The sequence below is a fragment of the Vidua macroura genome, chromosome 11 (assembly GCF_024509145.1).
Source record: "Vidua macroura isolate BioBank_ID:100142 chromosome 11, ASM2450914v1, whole genome shotgun sequence".
In the NCBI taxonomy this organism is placed as follows: Eukaryota; Metazoa; Chordata; class Aves; order Passeriformes; family Viduidae; genus Vidua; species Vidua macroura.
The window spans coordinates 23,040,231-23,059,438 of record NC_071581.1 but is presented as its reverse complement, the minus strand read 5'-3'; the positions used below and the strand labels follow the sequence as shown (position 1 = coordinate 23,059,438).

The following is a 19,208-nucleotide window of genomic DNA, read 5'->3' as shown; positions in this document are numbered from 1 at the left end:
ACTTGCAACTCCTGTTACAGATGCTGAGAGAAATGTTCCACAAAGTGTGAGTGTTACTGGTTCCTGAGTACAGGCACAGTGAAAGAAAACATCTTGTCCAGATTTGTGTCTGTTTACATCCAGGTAAATATTATCCAGGTAAGTGCATATCCTGTGTTTGACTTATGACTTCAGAGACTTGAGCTGTTGCATGATATGTCACAGCAGCTGTCCTCCAATGGCCTTGGAGCCACTGGGACAGTGACCAGCTAATGGGGGTGGTGTGGAAAGGGGCACAGTGGCTTTGTGGGGTGAGATGACACTGTGAGCTTATAGTGGGTGGCATGGGCACCACCAGCACTTCCTTCTCACAAGAACACAGACAGGCCAGCCTTCCCATGACTGAATTACAGCCCCAGTGATGGAAACCTACCATCTGCTGACTAATCCACTCCTGCAACAACTGTTCATATCATAAAATGGTGCAGTTGGAGTGTGTGTGAGAAACATTGAGGGTGCCTAAAAGAAATCCCTTTTGCTTCAAGCTAAGCTCTCTGTTTCCTGACCATGCAACAGCAAACAGAATGAACAAAACATTTCCCTGCTCTTGACAAGAGTTTTTTACAAGTTTGCAAGTTGTCTAGACACCTCTCTATTAATAAGCTTGCAAGCTGTTAATAGATGCTTATTATTTCAAATGAGATGTCTGTGATCAATCTTTTTCTCATAGGTTGTATTTCTAGATATTTCTTTTGCTTTCTTCTGAATCCCCTTCAGTTGATCCACTTGCCTCTGGAAACACAGTGTGCAAGACTGAGGCCAAGCCAGTGCTGAAGTGGGGGCAGAAGAATTTCTTCACATGTCCTACATGTGACACTCCTGTTCATAGACCCTAGAAATGTTAGTTTTTTCGCAACAGGATGACATTGTGGACTTGAGTCCAGTTTGTCATTCACAGTAACCTCCAGTTCTTTTCTACAGTACTGCTCTATCGTCATCATGCTGCACTCATTGTCCCTGTGATTATTTATTTATGTGGGACAGTCAATAAATCTGGTTGTGGTGTTCAGCAGTGATTGTGCTGCAGCTCCCAGCTGCTTCAAACTGGAGACATATGAGGCAGCTCATGACTTGCTCTTACCACTTTACCCTCCAAGTTCCCAGGGAGGGCACTGAACCAGGTCAGAGCTCTTGGTCCATGGCAAGCCAAACCAGATCCTTCCCTGGATCAGAACGATATCAGAAGTAGCCAGAAGCAAAGAAGACAAAAAAAAAAAAAAAAAAAAACCCAAAAAAAACCAACCAAACAAACAAACAAAAAAAAAAACCAAAAAAAAATTACAAAGAGAAGTCAAAACAGTAGTGAAGATTAATATTGGTCTCAACTTCCTATTGCTCTGTTCTGCTGACTAGTATTTGTTGCAGTGAGAACAGGAACCCAGAAGATGATGCTGACCAACTTCAGCTACAGTACTTTGAGCAGGAGTAAAGTGACACAAAGCATGTTTTAAAGATTTCTCATTATAGCAACAGAAATTAAATAAGACTTTTACAGTATCTTGAAGCTTGTACCTCACTTTTTAGCAGTAAACACTCTAGAAAAACACTGAACACATCTCCAACAGAGCAATATTTCCTGTCTCTGTCTTTGAACAAGTAAATCACACACAAATCCAAAGAAAGATTTATCTCAGTTTGTTGGATGACCAGCAGCAACACTATACATAAGAAACACTTATTTCATCCCTTCTTGTGACTCATCATTATTCAACTTAGTTCTTCATGTCTCTTTCATGTCAGTTAAAAGCTCTACTAAGAAAAATGGCACTGTGCATGACCATAAAAGTTCACAAAGGGTTGCCAAAACTTTTAAACCCACCCAGCAAGAAGGTCTGCTTTCTGGCACGTCAGCATGAATGATGCAACATATGCTGATGAATACGTGTGTGCAACAGCCTCACTGCTGAACACCTGCACTATCTCCAGGCTCCTCATCCTAAGCTCCCTATGGATTCTCCATTTTCTAACTTAGCACACAATTTCTGTCCCCTCTATCTGAACTGGGCATTGAAACAACGGTTCTTTTGTTTTCTTTCTCTCTTACCACAACCAAAGTAAATTTTAAGATGCATTTTCAGATCTCCAGTCCTTTGTGGAATCAGGTGAAGTGTCGAGGAGAGTGTTTTCCCACAGTGCTGAGGTGCAGTTTTTAGGCTTTTCACCATATAAGTCTATAGGGTTATTGCTGTTGCTCCTGTAGAGACAAAAGGGTGAAACAGTCTTACTGTTGCCACCAGTCTTGCAGATGGAGGAAATGTATTTCTGCATCTTAGTGACAAATTTGGAATGTGTGCCTCTCAGGGCATATATTCAGGTACTATGTCTGAGACCTTACAGTGCAACTGTTTCCCCAAAAATATGTTTTCCTAAATGTAATGAAAGTATTTCTTTGCAATTCTTTTGCTGTAAAAGCAAAGAGCTTTTACAGGCAGTGTTTGGTCAAACTCTTGAATAAAAGAATTTGCTCTGAATGTGGAGTTTTCTGTATTTCCAAATTGTCCTGCTGTTTACTTTTCTCCCTTTCCTGAATCAGCTCTGCCCTTACCAGCCCTGAGAAATGCTGACACTTGTACATGGGTGAGATCCTGGACACTTGCCTTCACTCCAGCCACCACCAATAACCACAGGAGTAATTCATCGCCTCCTCTGCTGGCAGGTGATGGTTGCTGTGCTAAGGAGTCTGCCAGGATGGGAGGACAGACTGGCAGCAGGACATTACTGTCAGTAAAAAGGTCCCATCATATAGTCTGAAGTGGCCTCCCACACAAGGGGTCTATTTGGTTCTGTATGGCTAAATATAAAGGTAACGTATCTAAAGAAAACTACCTGAACATGGTCTGCCAAGGGCTGAACTGGAACCTAACAGCTGCACGGCAGGACAGATCCCAAGTTGTTAGTGACTGTATCTGGAGACAGAGGCTCTGTGCTGGGGCAGCTGGAGAAGCAACAAAAATGCTGTGCATTGCCAGGACAAGACATTTGTTTTGCTGATGTAAACTGCTGGTGCACTCGTGTCTTGAGTGTGCAGTCACTGCATCACAGGATGGGTTTAGGGGAGTTAGGGCGGGCCCAGAGAGGCTGGGAGTGGAGTTGCATAAGGGAACAGAGAGGCACAAATGAAGTTTACAGAGGCACGAGGTGGCAGAAAAGCTGAATAAGAACACTCACCAAAACTCACAGCACAGGAAAAGGTAGAACTTGTACAATTATGAAAACTTAATTAGTTAAATTTAATCAGTTTCCAATGGGTTCTAACAAGCATGTTCTGTGACAGGTGAAAAACCTCGAGACGTTATCGCCACAAGGGGCTGCGGAGACAGTGTCGGTGGAAGCGAAGGGGAGCGGGCACACACGCTAACAGCCGGCGAATCGTGCGCAAGTGCCGGAAGAGCGCGCACCTGCGCCGGGGAGCTGAGCACCTACAGACGGGGCAGGGCCTAGCCCGGTCGGAGCTTCCACCACTTTAGAGAGGCGCCGGCGGCGCGGAGGCGAGGGGACGAGACGGAGTTCACCGCGCCGGCAGTACCCCGGGGCGGCCCGGCCCGGCTCCCCGTCCGCAGCGCCGGCGGAGCGGGGCCGCGCCGGGCCATGGCGGAGCGGGGCTGCCCCCGTGCCGCGCGGGAGGGACGCGCCGGGGCGGGCAGGCGGTGAGGGCAGCGGGCGGTGAGGGCAGCGGGCGGGTGGCCGCGAGGGGTCCGGGTCGGCGCCGGGGCTGAGCGGATCGGACTGGTGGGAGCGAGGGGCCTGGACGGGTCACTGCCATCCCCTCTCCTTAGCGCCGTACCCGCACCGGAGGCAGAGGGGCCGCGGGGAAGCCGCACCGTGCCAGGATCGCTGGAGCGCCGCCGCTGCCTGTACCTGCACACGGGCCGGGGTGAGCGCGGCCGGCGGGAGCCGCTCCCTCTGTCCTTGGGAGCGCAGCGTCTGGCCCGGCTCCCTCCCGGGCGCTCCTCTGTGGCCGCAGACTCACCTCGGCCTCCCCTCCAGCCTGGTGCCAGATGGTGGAGGTCCTGCTCGCCGCCCTGATCCTGGTCTGCAGCTCCGTGTCCTGTGGCTCGGCGGGAGGATACACCGGCCTCCCCGCCCTGGGGGGCATCTACTACTACCAGTACGGCGGGGCCTACAGCGGCTTCAGCGGAGCGGATGGCGAGCGAGCCCAGCAGCTTGACCAACGTTTCTACCTACTGAAGCTGCCCATTGCAAGGGCAGCGATGGTCGTGGGAGGGTGTCTCCTGGTCTTCCCTTGTGTTCTAATTTTGGTTAGTGTTCTGCAGGTCCCGTGGCACTTCCCAGCATGGCTGCTAATTGAATGCACCTTGTACATAGTGATTGCAGTTGGCACAGTGCCTGCTCTGTACTATTTCCTCCATTCTCTGCTGAGCGTTTATAATTCATCAGTGTGCAAAGAGAGAGAGCAGCTTTATCAAAGCAAAGGCTATCAGGGCTTCTGGTGCAGCCTGCATGGGGCAGAGATTGCTGCTGGCCTATTGGGCTGCATGGCTGCCATGGCATACCTGCTCAGCGCAGGCATAGCTGTCAGAGATTACAGGACAGTTCATGAACAGAAACAGAAGCCACTGCAATTATAAGAACTTTCAGATGATTCCTCCACTCCAGTAATGGTCTTGATTTTTGCCAGTCTCCTTACTGAGATGAAGTAGTATGCTTTCCTTTCTTCAGGACAGTACAGCCTTAATGCTACAGAACACTCACCAAGCTGGCACAGCTCTAAGTATGGTAGAGTCAGGCTATTCCTAACTTGAATTTGCAGCATTGAGTTATTAGTGTCTCAAAGCTAATGCAGTGGATTGTCTCTGCTTCACAGGCAGCCCTTCCACTCTCAGGTGTCCCCTTCTCCAGTGAGGTCTTGATACAAGTACTGCCACTACATGCTTCTATCAATGAACAGCTTTTTGTAGCTGAAACTGTCTTTACAAAAGGCATGTGACTTCGCTGAGAAAAGAGCTCTTAAAAACAAGTGACTGAGGCCCATGGTTGTGACAGCTAAATATTGCTTCCTTGTAGGTCTCTTGGAATTAACAGACCAGTGTGAACATGACATTTGTAAGGCCAAAAAAAAAATCCTGAAAACTCTCAAACTCAGTCTAACTTGTGATACAATGCCTTTTCAAATTCCTGGAGAGGGTGCATTTATGTATGAAATGGTCTTTTTATATAACTTGTATACAAGAGTTTTGCTTAAAAAGATGCCCTGGATTGGGATAATCAGACAAAAGCTTTATGAGATCAAATGGGTGATTGAATATAGAAGTATATTGTTTTCAAAATACATTTTCAATGTACGAGTTGGAGAAATGAGGTGCTACTTTTTTTTTTTTTTAACTTTTATAGGAAGTTTAACTGGGAAAAGTAGCACTAGAATCACCAACTGATGTCTCAAAATGAAATGCCATTTCAGAGCATTGTCCACTGTGTGCTTTGCTCATATGAGGATGGAACCACCACAGTCTCACAGAAGAGTTCTGCCCATATTAAAAGAACGAAACATACCAGAAACATGCTTTGCCTTGGACATAGCTCTTCTTTCACTGGCACAAGTGACTAAATCCTCACAATTACCAAAACCATGGAACACTATTAGAACTAGAGACACTAAAGTAAAACAGATGCCAAGTAGGAACACAGTAGGTGTTTTGGGGTTTGTTTGACTTTGTTCATTTTTAGTTCATTTTTTTGCCTTTTAACATCAAGTGTCTCAGCACAGGAATTTACGTGGACAGTCCACTGTTGTCCTGTTTCTGTTAACATTTTTGTATTTCCTCTTGTTGCAGCTACTTCTAGAGCTGTACAGTGCTACTGAGAGCAAGTTCACAGGGCAGCATTCCTCTAGCAGGAAACAGAAAGCTGCCTTAATAATTGGTAAGCCTAATTCTACCCTCACAGTGTTCTGAAAGAAGTTTTTGTATGGAAGGCTGATGAGTGAAGTAGCACATAGAGCTCAGTGAATAACCTGCAGCACAGCTGCTGCTAGACACAGCTACCTTTGACTGGGATATTGCACAGATTTTTTGCAGCACAGTAACAGAATCAGAATAAACTGTTAGATGAAAGTAAAAATCTTTATTGCTAAGTGAGCTGAAAATTCGATGCAAAAATACTCTTCCTTCCTGAATCTCTCTATACATCTGAATAAAGAATCAACGGACTAGTGTTTTCCAACAATCTTACGTTATTTGCCTTTCCAAAGCAATACATAGGCCATAGTGCTGAGGGCACATTCATTGGACAACCTACTCCCATACACAATAAAAACAGGGATCATTATAGGTGCATGCTAGAGTGGGATACAGAAAATACTTTCCTTTTTAAAAACAAAAAAAGCATGAAAAAGGATTATTTAGTAAACAGTTGGTACACTGCAATATTTAACATGCACCAGGTCATATGAATTATTTAAAAAAGATAGTATTTTAAAATGTGAAAAAAGAGGAAAAATACAGTTAAGTCTTTAGAGAGCAATAGAACAGCAGACAATGATTGCACAAGACCAAAGAGGTGATCTGCCTGAAGAAAGGCCTTTGGCAAGTGACACAAAAGCCACCAGCATCTATCTGGAAGGAGTGCAGAAACCCCACAGGTCCAAAGGTGTGGCTGAAGGTCCTGTGTACTACAGGAATGATTTCAGATTTCACAGCAGCTTGTCCCCAAAAGAGGGAAATACTGCCTACTCCTTGGAACAGGATGTTACCCTCCTGTCTAACTGACGAATCCAGTCTGGTATGAACAGTCTGTGATGCTGCCTCCACTGGGCCTGTTCCTTGTTCTAGGGGCAACTTGGAGGCTATCTCTTACCTTTAACATGTGGGCCCCCGCTACCCACCACCCAACACAGCCTTTATGGGTTCCTTTTACAGAAGCCTTTTTGGACAGGACAGGACAGAGTAGTGCCTTCGGAGTACCTGTCTCAGCAAGCATGCTTATCAGCAGAGCCAGAATTACTGAAGAGATGGACCAGTGACCTCCTCAGCCTCACTTGGCTGTGGCTGCATGCAGTGTGGGAGGGCTTGCATTTCTCAGCAGGGACAAAATAGCCTGAGAACCTCAAGGTGAGAACCCCTCTCTAACAGCAAGTCTGCAAATGAGTGGGACATTCTCAGTGATGTGGTTATGTGATGATCACATAGTATCTCTGCAAACTCCAAAAACAAAAATCAGGAAAGGGACTGGAGAACAGGAAGATAACTGGGAAGACACCTATACCCTGCTATGAGTCCTTCAGTAGACTTGCCCTTTCATACCTGTTCCACCTACAGCAGTGTTCCTTGGCAGCTTGAAATCTAAGGTAGTGTTAATAAATAAAGTAGGGGAGACATACAGGGAGGAAGGAAAACAATAAGTAGTGGAGGGAAGCACTCTGTTCTGTGAATTGTCCTCACCAGACAGATGAAGATAACCCAGCCACACCACTGCCTGACCAATGTCAGAAAAAACCCCGTTTCTTTGGACAACAGTGACCTTGAAGCGTGTCTCAGCAGTTGGAATCTTGTGTTAGAAAATCCAAGACATTTGCATGAAAAAATTATGCCAGTGTCTTTGCTGACACCCAAAACTGGCCTAGGAAAAAGCAGCACGTTTTGTGATGAACAGGCACTATTTGTAATGCATGAAAACGATTTTGGATGACTGGAGAGAAAGCATCACAATGCTGTGGCTGAAATGGAAAAGCTTAATGCTTGGAAGAAGCACATGGAAAATATGAAGGAGCTGCTTGAGGACACCAGCACTTGTCTTAGTCAAACAGCGAAAGACTATTTGGAACAGGTAAAGTCAACTCAGCCTCTGCTGCCTGGAGTCCATAATACCAGCTTCACAGACATCTATGGATTCTGCCTGGAGTGTAAGAAAGATAACAAGCCATGTCTTCCATGACACTTCACACCCATAGAAAATAGGAGCTGGCTGCATTTAAACTCCCTTTCTGCTTCAAAACCAGAAACAGCACTGGAGAAAAAGTCTAAGTAGGAATTCCTTCTGTTCCATTCTGTCACTACCTCTAAGAGGTACAGTTCAGAAATCTGTGTGCTCCATTGCAGAGCTGTGTTTTCCTTAGTCCTTGAACACTGAGCTAGGTAGAGCCATTCATTACTAACACCTTGTGGCAATTCTGCACGCAATACTAATGATTGAGACTGGCAAGGACACACTGGACTTTCCACATCAGTGCAAGAAATAGAGACCTGATTTGCATTCATATGTGCTACTCAGAGTGCAGGGCTTGTCAGAGTCATACTCAGAAATAAGGGTTTCTGCATCAGTCCCATACTGAATGCAAGCTGTTCTACAGCCCTTTTAGGTATCAGAAACTGTGAGGCTAGGCACAGATATTTGGTAAAACTATCATCAGTGACAGTGAATCAAAAGTTGCAGTTGAATACATTGGGATGAACCTTTCCTGCATACTTATATGATGATAACATGAAAGAGTTTTGGGGTTTAGCATTTGAATCTTTTCTGCTGTTTTTCCTCTGCCTAAAGGATTCAAATGCTGTTGTTTCTGTGATTTTAAGAATTAGCTTCAACCTCCAGTTCCAAATGAAACAGGCGTTTAAACAAAAAATTGTGAGAGTTTAAACTTTGCAAAAAGTTGTCTTGTTTCATGATTACACTGCAACTAGCACAAAGTATATCCTAAAATGTTGCTCCTCATGCATGATAAAAACACCTTTTTTCCTAGTGAGAAGAAATTCAAGGTGCTCTGAAATCTCAGTAAAACTCCATTAGATTTTGTCAAAAGATCTATATTGACAGCATTCCACAAATAGTCTGCACAGTATTTCCTTCTGAGCAAGGCCCAAATTTGATCCAAAGATAGACAACTCAAGCCCCTCAGATCCCTTCAGAAGAAACGTTTAAGTTTTCTTCATAAATATCATTAATGAAGAAAAGGCAGTAGCCCACATCACAGTCAGGATTATTGCATCACTGACATGACAGGGACAGCTGCTATCCAGCTCTGTCAGAAAGGAAGAGAGATCTGCATGCTACAGAGGCAGTGATCTCCACAACCCTTATAACAAGATGATGACATGGGCAGCCAGCTTACACTCTGCACCAAAAATCCTAATGGAAACGCAAGGCATCTGAGTGCAGACTAGCCAGTTCATCATTAGTGGTACTGTTTTAAACATCTTTTTCAGTGCTGATAAAAATGTTAATTAGATGAAAAGTTTAATTTTTGCTTTTGTGCTGAAGGCTAAGCAGGAATAAGTACACTTTCACTTTGTTTGCGGCCAAATTGAGCACATAACGTGAAATGCTAGTTGCTGTGTATTTGGAATACGACTCCTGCTTCCAGAGGCAAACAAAGACACTGTAACTGACAATGCAGAGGTTTATGTTGATGGAAAAGAGCACTGGATGCTTCTGCCAGTCTTAGAGCAGCACACCACTGTTTACAGCTTGGCTCTTCTGACTGAACACTGAGACAAGAACAAGCTCCTGGCTTTATCCCATGTCTTCTGTAGAGGAAGCCTGTACTGTGAAGCATCCATGATGAAGGTGGCCAGGTTGCTGCTGAGGTGGGTCTGTGCTCTGCAGCTAGAACCAGTAGATCTACACATTGCCTTAATCAACCAGTCCTGAGCTGATCTTTCCTATGCTCCATATAAAATGCATTGGTTGGCACCTGCTTATCACTCAGCTATGTATTTTCTCATCCTGCACAGAATGATCCCACCATAACCTTCCCTCTCCCCTACACCAGTGCTCATCAGAACCCTGAGTCCTCCACTGTCCTAAGACCATCCACTGGGAAAAGTCCACAGCATACCTGCTGTGGAGTGCTTTCTCCCCTAACCCTAAATAATAAAGTGCTGGGCTGAAGGGGAAAAGAACAGCTTAAGTGCAATAAATAAAAGTGCTTGCAATTAATGTAGGAAACCATTCTCAGGTCAGCTTCATTGCAATTCATGGCTGTATTCTTTCAAGGAATAAAAAAGTCAGGTGCTGGGGAGGAGGGTGGGACACTGCATGAGAAATATTCAGAGGACTCTAAACACTGAGCATTTCTCTCTCAGCAGCCTCCTCACCCCACATACACATACACCAGCCCCTTTCCGGCAGAGCTGGCAGAACCTCAGGGTTCAAGGACTTACCAGACAGTCCCTAACACAGAGCTCAGCAGCTGATCTGCGTGCTCATAGGACAACTGAGACGCTACAGTGGTTAAGTGGACAGCCCAGACGTTGGCCTTCCTAATTCTTCCTCAACTCCATTAAGGAAGCAGCAGGTGTCTGTACTCCTTGCAGATCCCAGCTCCCTCAGAGGGCATGACAGCCCTTATGAAACAGAGCTTCCTGGGACAGATAATGTGGGAATAGTACTCATAGGGTTACAAAGCTGTGTCAAACTCATCTGGCAGGGATGCTGCATGTTCTTCTTTCAGCTCCTGATCTGCTCTGTCCTCCTGGTGCTGCTTCATTTGTTCCTTCACTTCCTCTTCCAGATCGGGTGGCACCACAAATTGATCTTCCGGCTCCATCTGGGATGGAGCAGCAAAATAGCCTGTCTTCTTCTTAGGTGCCTCTGTCGCTACTTCGATGAGGTTGAGGCTCTCCTCCAAGGGCACTATGGAGCCATTGGAAAGCTTCTTTCCATAAAGACAACATGTGGAAAGAGATTTTTGGAGTTCACACTTCTCCTTGACTCCTCTCTGCACAGTGTTGCTGTTTACACTGTTCTGCCTCCGAATGATGAGTACAAGCCCAGAGTCATCCTCTGGCCCTGGAGTAGAAGAGCTGTACTCTGCAGCAGGATGTTCTAATTCCAGACCCTTTCCTTTACAGCAATGGATGTCCACCTCTACCTCCACTTTACTACCATTTGTCATCACACCTTCCACAGGCTGCTCATCATCACTATCTAGACCATTGTCAGACTGGTTGCTAGAGAAGGTGGCACTGGAAGGTTGGCGCTGAAAGATGCTTGAGGGGGGCACAGGATGTAGGCTGCAACGTCGTTCTTGTCGTGGTAGCAAGCTGCCATCAAGACCAACAGCACCGTGTTCATCTGATGCAGTAGAGCCCACCTCACTGCTAACCTCAGAAGCAGATAGTTCACTGCTGAACTCTGAAGCAATTCCACTGCTACATGAAGGTGTTGCTGGTTTGGTGGTGGTAGAACTAAATGCCCCAGGGCCTGTCAGAGTGAGGCCGTGCATCTCACACGTGCAGTTGTCCTCACTGATGTTCAGACATACCACCATTGCACCAACATTGTCTTGGCAACCATAGCTTTGGGCTAAAGTGCAGAGTTTCTTTGCAGCAGCTAGTGGGTCGTGTAGGTGCTGCACAGCTGAGACAGCCTCTGCATAAGAAAGGTGTTCCCAGAGAGCTTTGTTCCCTAGAAGTAGCAACTCATCTTGTACAGTCAATGGAATGGAATTGACATGTGGTTTGGGCAGGATCCAAGGATGCAGGTACGTGCAGCCCAGCATCCGAGTACAGCAAGTCACACCATTGACTTTGTTGTCCTGCAGACAAGAGAAACAAGGCAGTAGCATTGGATATGCTATTAGATCATTCAGAAAGCAAACTTTCCCCTGCTCATATGCTGGTTTGGAGCCTCGAGAAATGCCAGTTACACAGCTGCAGCATTGGAGAAAGGGATCTAGATGCAGGTACTGCAATGCAGACATTCACTATACCTGATGACCAGGTACAATAACTGCCATCACCCATGCTGGCAATAACACACTTTTATCCCACAAGACTTTTTGTTGTACTCTGAAGAATTGTAGCAGACTATTCTGAAACGTGCAGGTAGACTACCTGCAGTACACTGATCAGAGAGTCTCACTGATTAGTCTTATGTGAAACTTATTTTTTTTAGTACAAGTGAGACAGTGACTTTTGACTTTCTCAGTGCAAGACAGGTTACCCAGACATTAAACTATTTCTGTGTATTATCTGAACTATTTTCCATCTTTATTAATATATAACTGCATTCTGAAACGTGGACACTACACCCTGAGGATAAAAAGAACAAGTAGGTATCTCAAACTGTTTCTGTAACTTGGATGTATTACCCCCTTCTGCTAGATGGTCCCCTGGCCAGCCTGGCAGTGGTCTCCCATAAAGAGAAGGGCCCACAGCCCTCAGTCCCTTTTCCAAGTCAGTGTTTTGAGTTTAATATCAGTGTTCTTAATTTCTGTATCCTCTGGGTGTCAGCACTGCTGCTGCTGCCAAGTATTAAAACCCAGCAGATGAGACGCACAGGGAAGTCTCTTATACAATAATTTCACTTTTCTTTTTCAGAATCCATTAATGAGCCAGTTTTTAAACTATTTAACATGATACATTAATCCCATAGTTATTTTCAATCAGTAGCCACAGTGCTATGCCTTGAAGAGCTGTAACACGGTGACACATTATGCTTATAAAAAATAATTCTATCTAGCAACTTAATACTTTTTAAAAGACTCACTGAGCATACAACTACAGTGATTGGCACTCATTTCTCAAGATCTTTACAGACGTTTAGGAAGTTAACCTTTACAGAATTCTCTAGAAATCATTTTAATACTTTTGCACACTACATGTCATCCTGTACCCAGAGTTCTTAGGCCAAAGTGTTTTAGGAACATGCAATTTTGGACAGCGAATCAGCAAATGAGGCAGAGCAGGAAGCAATAGACAAGTCATTCAGAACCTTCATCTCATCCTCTCCCCTGTAATGTTAAGCAGACAGCCGAGCTCATGTATTTGTACCAAGCTTTTATGTGAGTGTGGAAGCTGAAGTGGAAAGGGTCCAAACTAACCTCTGTTATAATGGCTTTTTGTTCCTTGACTCTCCTGGCTTCTTCTGAACATTGTTCAAGACTGAAGACTTTGGAGAGAGGCAGTGCTTTTCCACTTCGGCACAGAACGGCTTGGCACGTCCCCACATTGGCCACCGTCAGAGAAAAGTTGCTGGCTGGATCAGCCACCTCGTTACGAATGTAGCAAAGGACAGCAGAGGAGCCCAGCTTCTGCCCAGCCATGCCCAGCTTCCTGTTGGAGGAGAAGGTGTAGGAGGTTCCAGACTCTACTGACAGGCATTCTGGAGGGCTGCCTCACCCCACCTAACATATTGATATACCTTATGCAAGTCCCACCAGGACCAGCCTGCTCACTGTCCTACCTGTGGGAGACCAAGAAGGTGTTGGACATGAACATGGTGTCAGACTGCTGTACCTCCTCCAGGAGCACATCGGCCATGGTGCACTGCAGCAAACGTGGCAGTTCTTCATTCTTGTCACCATCAAACATGCCATACACAGCCTCCACCCCCTCTGCAAAGCTCCCCAGTGCCAGGGATGACACACACAGCCTGTCAGAAAAGCATACAAGCTAAGTTAATATGTCTCAAAAAATTATCTTGTTCTCAAAACCACAGCCATCAGGCACCTTGCTGTGAATGCCATTCTCACAGGGCAGCAAAGCCACTGTCCCTACATTCACTAGCCTGGAAGATGTACAGCTGCATGTTATTATTGGAACTCCCAAACCCTCCTTGACCACATGCAGGAGAGCGCAACAGGCACAGCTGGCAAGAGAAAAAGCATCTTTGCTGGACAGGGAAGGAGAGTCCAAGCGTACTGGGAAAAGCATGAAAATTGAGGCAAAAGGTAATGTGGAGACATGAGTTACCAGGACTTAGTAAGAGATCCAGAGAGAAAAAGGGATGGATGAGCTCTTGGGCAAGACAGGTCTGCTTGGGTGCTCAGCAGTGCACTCTGCCCAGCATCCTGAGAAGACAGTGTCAGTGCTCAGCAGACCATAATACTCACTTATTTCTTTGGCCTGCCATCTCAGCTACTCCGTGACTCCAGAAGGCAGAAGTGAGTGCCGAGTCTGCCGTGAGGGAGGGCTTAGCATCAATCTTCAGTGTGGTAATGTGACTACAGAGAAAACAGAAGTTATGCTTTTTTAGAACCCGCTGAATAGGCCTTAGGACCTTGTCCAGTCGAGTTTTAGACAGCAGTCTGTGGAAAGAACTGCACCAAGGAAAGGAGTTTAAGGTCTAGGTCTTCTGGAGATGTCTGCCTGCTTATGCCAGACACACCTGGGAAGACCTCATACCACCTGAAAAATTCTTTGCTCTGATGTTTCAAACCCAAACTTTTCCCTTCCCAAAGACAATAAGTCTCAGCTGCCTCAGGCAGGGAACGTTATACCACCATGCAGTGATAAAGTGCTTTTATTTACTATCCCATTTCCTCTCCTGGCAAGGGTTACCCTTCCCTGTGCAGGTCACTACTGGGTTGACATGTCATTGGCTCACCTGAAGATATCCAGTGTCTTGTGTTCTAACACCAGGTTTGTGTTTCCACTCAGATCCAGCTCTTGCAAGGCACCTGGCAGTGCCTCAGGGATTAGGATTTCAGTTAACTCATTGCAGCTCAAATCCACAAACTGCAGTTGCAACAAACAGCATGACAAAGAAAATACTCTTTTGTTGTGTCGTGTCATCAGTTACTCCAGTGCTCCTTACAAACATCATACAACCCTGCTACTTATTGTATCTCACACACAGGTTATGAAAATGGATCTGACTTGTCAGAAGAAGAATGATTTATAAGCAACCTGCAATAACCATGACTCCAATACTGAAAGACTAGGTCACACCAAAGATAAAGGAAGGCCTCTATATGCAAACCTGCCTAGCTGTATAATAACACTGCACATTGTCTCAAATGCAAGAAACCAGAAATGTCAGAGACGGGGGGTAAAGGTGAATGAGATGATCTTTGATCAACTCAGAAAGGTGAGAGATCTAGAATGCACATTCTGTGACCTCTTCTCAGGTTGATCAAGCAAAGTCAAAGAACCACCGAATGGTCTGTGCTGGAAGGGACCTTAGCTCATTTTTTTCAACACATCTGCCATGGGCAGGGACACCTTCCACTACAAGAGGTTGCTCCAAGACCTGTCCAACCTGGCCTTGAAACTTCCAGGGATGGGGCAGCCACAGCTTCTCTGGGCAACCTGTGCCAGGGCCTCCTCACCCTCACAGGGAAGAGTTTCTTCCTAATATCCAACCTACACCTACTCTCTTTCACTTTAAAGCCATTCCCCAGCCTTCTAATCATCTTCATGGACTCCTCTGAACCCACTCCAACAGGTCTAAGTCCTTCTTGTGCTAAGACTCGAGAACAGCCCTCCAGGTGGGATCCCATCTGAGCAGGGCAGGGGGCAGAATCCTCTCCTTACCTGTGGTCCATGCCACTGGGGATGAGCCCAGGGTGGGAGTGGGGGGGAGGGTTTCTGGGTGCCAGTGCATATGGCCGGGGCATGTCCAGCTTCTCATTCAGCAGCATCCCCGAGCCCTTTTCAGCAGGGCTGCTCTTGACCATTCATCCCCCAGTCTGGATTGATACCAGGGGCGGCCCTGACGCAGGTATAGCACCTTGCACTTGGCCTTGCTGGGACCTCCTGTTCTCTCCTAGCAGTTACTTATTCTATAGCCCAAACTTTACCCACGTATCTCTTTATCTTCTCCATACAAATACCTGAATATGGGGCAAATGCAGGATTTCTGGAAAAATGCTGATTTCATTAGAGTGTGCAATAAGTGTATGAAGTAGCTTGCAGTTTGCAATCGTTGTAGGAATTGTTTTCAGTTTGTTTCCACTCAGATTCAGTTCTTCCAAGTGCTCCAGCTTACTAAGTTTGCTGAAAGGGAAACAAAAAAATACTGTATCTTACAGACATGAACTTGTCACTTTGCAGATGAGGTATCCATAGGCACTGCCCTTTATGAGCTACTTTTCTGATTTATTGATAGGAGACCCAAAGTCCTAAGAAATGCTCTAGTAAGATGCAGGGTCCCCAAGCCTGGCTTGGATTTGTACAACAGACAGACCCTTCACCATCAGTGCTCAAGTTGCAAAGAAATATCACACCCCCCTCCCCCCGCCATGCAACACAACAAGTTACATCCCTTGGTCCCCCTGGATTGCACCTCAACTACGACAAGAAAACCTACAGCCAACAGTGCTATGTGCCAATCCCCCTTAACACGCTTCTCCTCCCTTTGTGTCAGGCTTTTGTCTTCAAGCCACAAGGACAGCATCTCATTCTGACTTTGACTCATGTACAGTCATGGGGAGGTGGCAGCTTCCTCCCAGAGAGCACTGTCTTGCCCAACAGCCTTACTGACTTACCTTGCAGGGAAAGTCTGCAGGTTGTTGTTTGCCAGATGCAGGATCCGTAGGTTTGGGTGTCCCACCAAGACAGGGATGCATTGGTCTGTGAGGTTGTTATTAGTCAAGTATAGCAGCTGCAGCATGCTCAAACTTTCCTCCCCCGGACATGTGGAGGGCAAGGACTCCAGGCTGTTTGCAGATGCATTCAGGTACCTGAGGCTAACCACAGCAATTGCAAGAATCAGACTTCACATCATCCAAACCACTGCATTAACAAGTGAAAGGAGCTGTACAAATACTAGTGTATACAGCAGTATCAGACAGAAGGCCAGACAATACTGTAACATCCCTACTCACATTAAGATTTGTGAGTCTACTAATGACTTACTAGCTATATACACTGTGGATGCACACAGCATTTTACAGTTAACAGTGAGCACTGAAAAGCCCATGGGTAATACTGGTGGAAGCAGACAACATAAAACTTTACTTAAAGAAGGGCTAACTCCTGTGTGAATAGACAGTTATGAGAGACTGTTCATTTGTAAAGGGTCTCTCTTGTTGTTCTCCAATGACCTGAATCTGACTGGCTTCTTTTCTTTGCACTTGAACCTATGACTACTTTTAAAGACAAAGCTCTTCACGTAGCTTCTGTTTTCCTGTAATTATACAGTAACATGGACTGATTCCTTCAAATCAGCTTGATGGCTTCCCTTATGGCACCTGAATAACCTCCTCATAAAGGCCACACATCGTTATCTCTTATGCAAATGGCACCTTGCAACGACAGTCACACAGGTGCCACTTCCAGCCCTTACACTCCAAAGCATAATGCAGACAAAAGATGTTTGCTACTGACACTCACTTCAGAGCTTTGACAAAGAGTGTCTCTGGGAGTTTAGTCAACAGATTGTGCTGAAGGTCCAGCACCTCCAGTGGAATGTGTTCTAGAAGAGGTGGAAGGCTCTGCAGATGATTGTGCCCCACCATCAACTTCCGAAGACTCAAGCTTCTGAGGATCCTAGAAAGACACAGGGTTTTCTATTTAACTTGGTTCATTGACATCCACAGAGTGGGAAAGGTAGTATTTAATCCACTTAATTTGCTTGTATGGCAGGGAAAAATTAAAATACACTGATCCATAAAATGTAAACAATTACAAAGCAGAATGATACACAGGATAAGATGACTCAAGTCTCTCTGGATGCTTGGATGCATATCTACATTTCCCTCTACACTACCACTGTTTGGTGTCTTGTGATTTGAGTTGGTGTGCATGTGCCCAGCATTTTCTCAGGCAGACAAAGAAAGAAGTCACAAAGGAAGGCTTTAAATGCCTGTTGTCACTTGTAGGTAGCAAGAAGTGCTTCCACAGTGCCAACGTAAATTCAAAGCTTTAACTAGTGGCTTAGCACTCCTGTATTATTTCTGAGGCAGTAAATTATTCTTTGCATAATATACTTACAATTTGGTCCCTTTACTCCATTGGATTGGCTAAAATTCTCTTCTAAGTTCTCATTATCACATCCCTGTTATGTCCTTTCCTGGCTTTTGATGTACACAGTTTTTCTGTGACAATCACTGGAATGTCACTGCTAATCACCTTCTATGCCTCTTGCTTCAACTTCTCCAACCCATGTTCTGCATCTCTTTCCTGTTAACCACTTCTCCATTCAATTTTAGTACAACTTACCCCAGACACTGTGTCATTCAGCAAATCACACCCCCACCAAATACCCTTATTAGGCTGAGAATGTTTATGCTTTGCTTCTTCCTAGGATAAATAACTGCAAAAATGTTTTAGTTCTTGGCTCTCATTCACTGCATTTCTGCAGAAACTGAAAGGGAAATAGGGAGAAAGGAGATGGCTGATGGTGCACTGTGAAGGCTACATTTGAGATCAGCTGAATTGTCCCTTTGTGATAACTCCCTGTCAAAGGTAACAGATGAAATTTCTGTGTCATGATGCAAAATGTATTAGGGTCTCACCTATGACCTGTGTTCACAGACAGTATGATAACACATATAAATCACAGCAGCATGTTCTATGTCAGGTAAATAGCTGCAGTAGCAGCCAAAAGCATAGGATGGAATCACCTAGCCCCTATTGTTCGAAAGGCTGACCTAGAAACTGGTTCTTTCCAACATTTGAATATAGAGCATTTTTGATGCGACATAGATAAAGTAAGTGAGAGTAGATATCTCGACATAACAAGGAACTAAGCAACAGGAATAGCACTGCCTTTCTCTTCCCAGACAGCCCATTGTAGAAGAAAGCTCAGCTCTGTTTACAAAGGTTTTCTGACCTTGGTGGAAGCTCCAAGAGTAGGTTGTAGCTCACATCCAAAACTTCCAGTTTCTTTGCTTCACAGGCCCAGTCTGGGACACACTGTAGTTGATTGCTGAGAAAAGCAAAGTGGGAAAAGCTAGAAACCAGCACTTCATATGGAAAAGACTCTGAATGCTGCATGATTTTCATGACAGCCAAACCAAAAGCAACAGTCAAAAAATGAACAGCATCTAAGTTAGTCATGGATAAAGCAAACTGAACTGGTTCATGACTTGCCAGGGCATCCTATCTTACAGGTCTCACAATGCTGCTCCAAGGGCAGACGTAGGCAATGAAACCAACAGCAGAGATCACTGGGAGCCACTCTAAATATTTGATCCACGGATTCCCCCTGCCTTCGGTTCAGTAAGCTGCCCCAAGTTCAGTGGTCCCTGCTTGGCTTTTTTTTTCCTGATCACAGCCTACAGCTGAAGGACAGCGAAGTCACCTGGAAAGGTCATAATGGTTCAGAAGGGCTTCTGGTCTGGGACACTTTCATCATTGTTTAGTGGTGGGCTTTGAAGTTCTATTGTGTTTAATTGCTCTCAAGATGTCCAGATACTTGCTTTAAATTCTGTTGTGTATTATCACTTACTGAGAGAGTTCTAGACATGTCAGTAGACCAGGAACCGGATAAATATTGACAGCTGTCAGACCTGATGAAGTAAAGCAAGTAAGTATGATTGCAGAGCT

At 45.3% G+C, this 19,208-nt stretch overlaps 2 protein-coding genes and 1 long non-coding RNA gene across 9 annotated transcripts in view; 1 reads left to right on the top strand and 2 right to left on the bottom strand.

Annotated features, from left to right (window-relative positions):
* Window positions 1-157: 157 nt before the first annotated feature.
* LOC128812752 (uncharacterized) lies at window positions 158-4,097 on the bottom strand. The gene is made up of 4 exons (XR_008438830.1): window positions 4,010-4,097; window positions 2,866-2,974; window positions 2,084-2,233; window positions 158-1,202 (listed from the first exon to the last, which is right to left on the bottom strand). It is a non-coding gene; the product is annotated as an uncharacterized LOC128812752 (long non-coding RNA).
* Window positions 2,999-6,222, top strand: MARVELD3 (MARVEL domain containing 3). 4 transcript variants are annotated; one of them, XM_053987353.1, is made up of 5 exons: window positions 2,999-3,230; window positions 3,314-3,686; window positions 3,816-3,913; window positions 4,027-4,298; window positions 5,392-6,222. In XM_053987353.1, exons 2-5 carry the CDS (start codon window positions 3,628-3,630, stop codon window positions 5,398-5,400), a joined length of 438 nt encoding a protein of 145 aa, XP_053843328.1. In that variant the 5' UTR covers window positions 2,999-3,230; window positions 3,314-3,627; the 3' UTR covers window positions 5,401-6,222. The 4 variants fall into 4 exon arrangements, with proteins under 4 accessions (XP_053843328.1, XP_053843327.1, XP_053843325.1 ...); XM_053987352.1 differs by having other exon boundaries at window positions 3,001-3,230; window positions 5,832-6,222; XM_053987350.1 differs by having other exon boundaries at window positions 3,010-3,230; window positions 4,027-6,222.
* PHLPP2 (PH domain and leucine rich repeat protein phosphatase 2) overlaps window positions 6,101-19,208 on the bottom strand; it is a 35,303-nt gene continuing 22,195 nt past the window's right edge. For 3 of the 4 annotated variants that reach the window (XM_053987326.1, XM_053987328.1, XM_053987327.1), the window contains 10 exons: window positions 19,111-19,171; window positions 18,493-18,588; window positions 17,052-17,207; window positions 16,205-16,405; window positions 15,551-15,713; window positions 14,323-14,453; window positions 13,829-13,939; window positions 13,180-13,368; window positions 12,818-13,049; window positions 6,101-11,530 (listed from right to left, as the gene is read on the bottom strand). In XM_053987326.1, the coding sequence (XP_053843301.1) occupies window positions 10,391-11,530; window positions 12,818-13,049; window positions 13,180-13,368; window positions 13,829-13,939; window positions 14,323-14,453; window positions 15,551-15,713; window positions 16,205-16,405; window positions 17,052-17,207; window positions 18,493-18,588; window positions 19,111-19,171 (2,480 nt within the window). In that variant the 3' untranslated portion in view covers window positions 6,101-10,390. Of the gene's footprint in view, window positions 11,531-12,817; window positions 13,050-13,179; window positions 13,369-13,828; window positions 13,940-14,322; window positions 14,454-15,550; window positions 15,714-16,204; window positions 16,406-17,051; window positions 17,208-18,492; window positions 18,589-19,110; window positions 19,172-19,208 lie in introns of those variants that run through there. The other variant, XM_053987329.1, reaches the window with a different exon arrangement.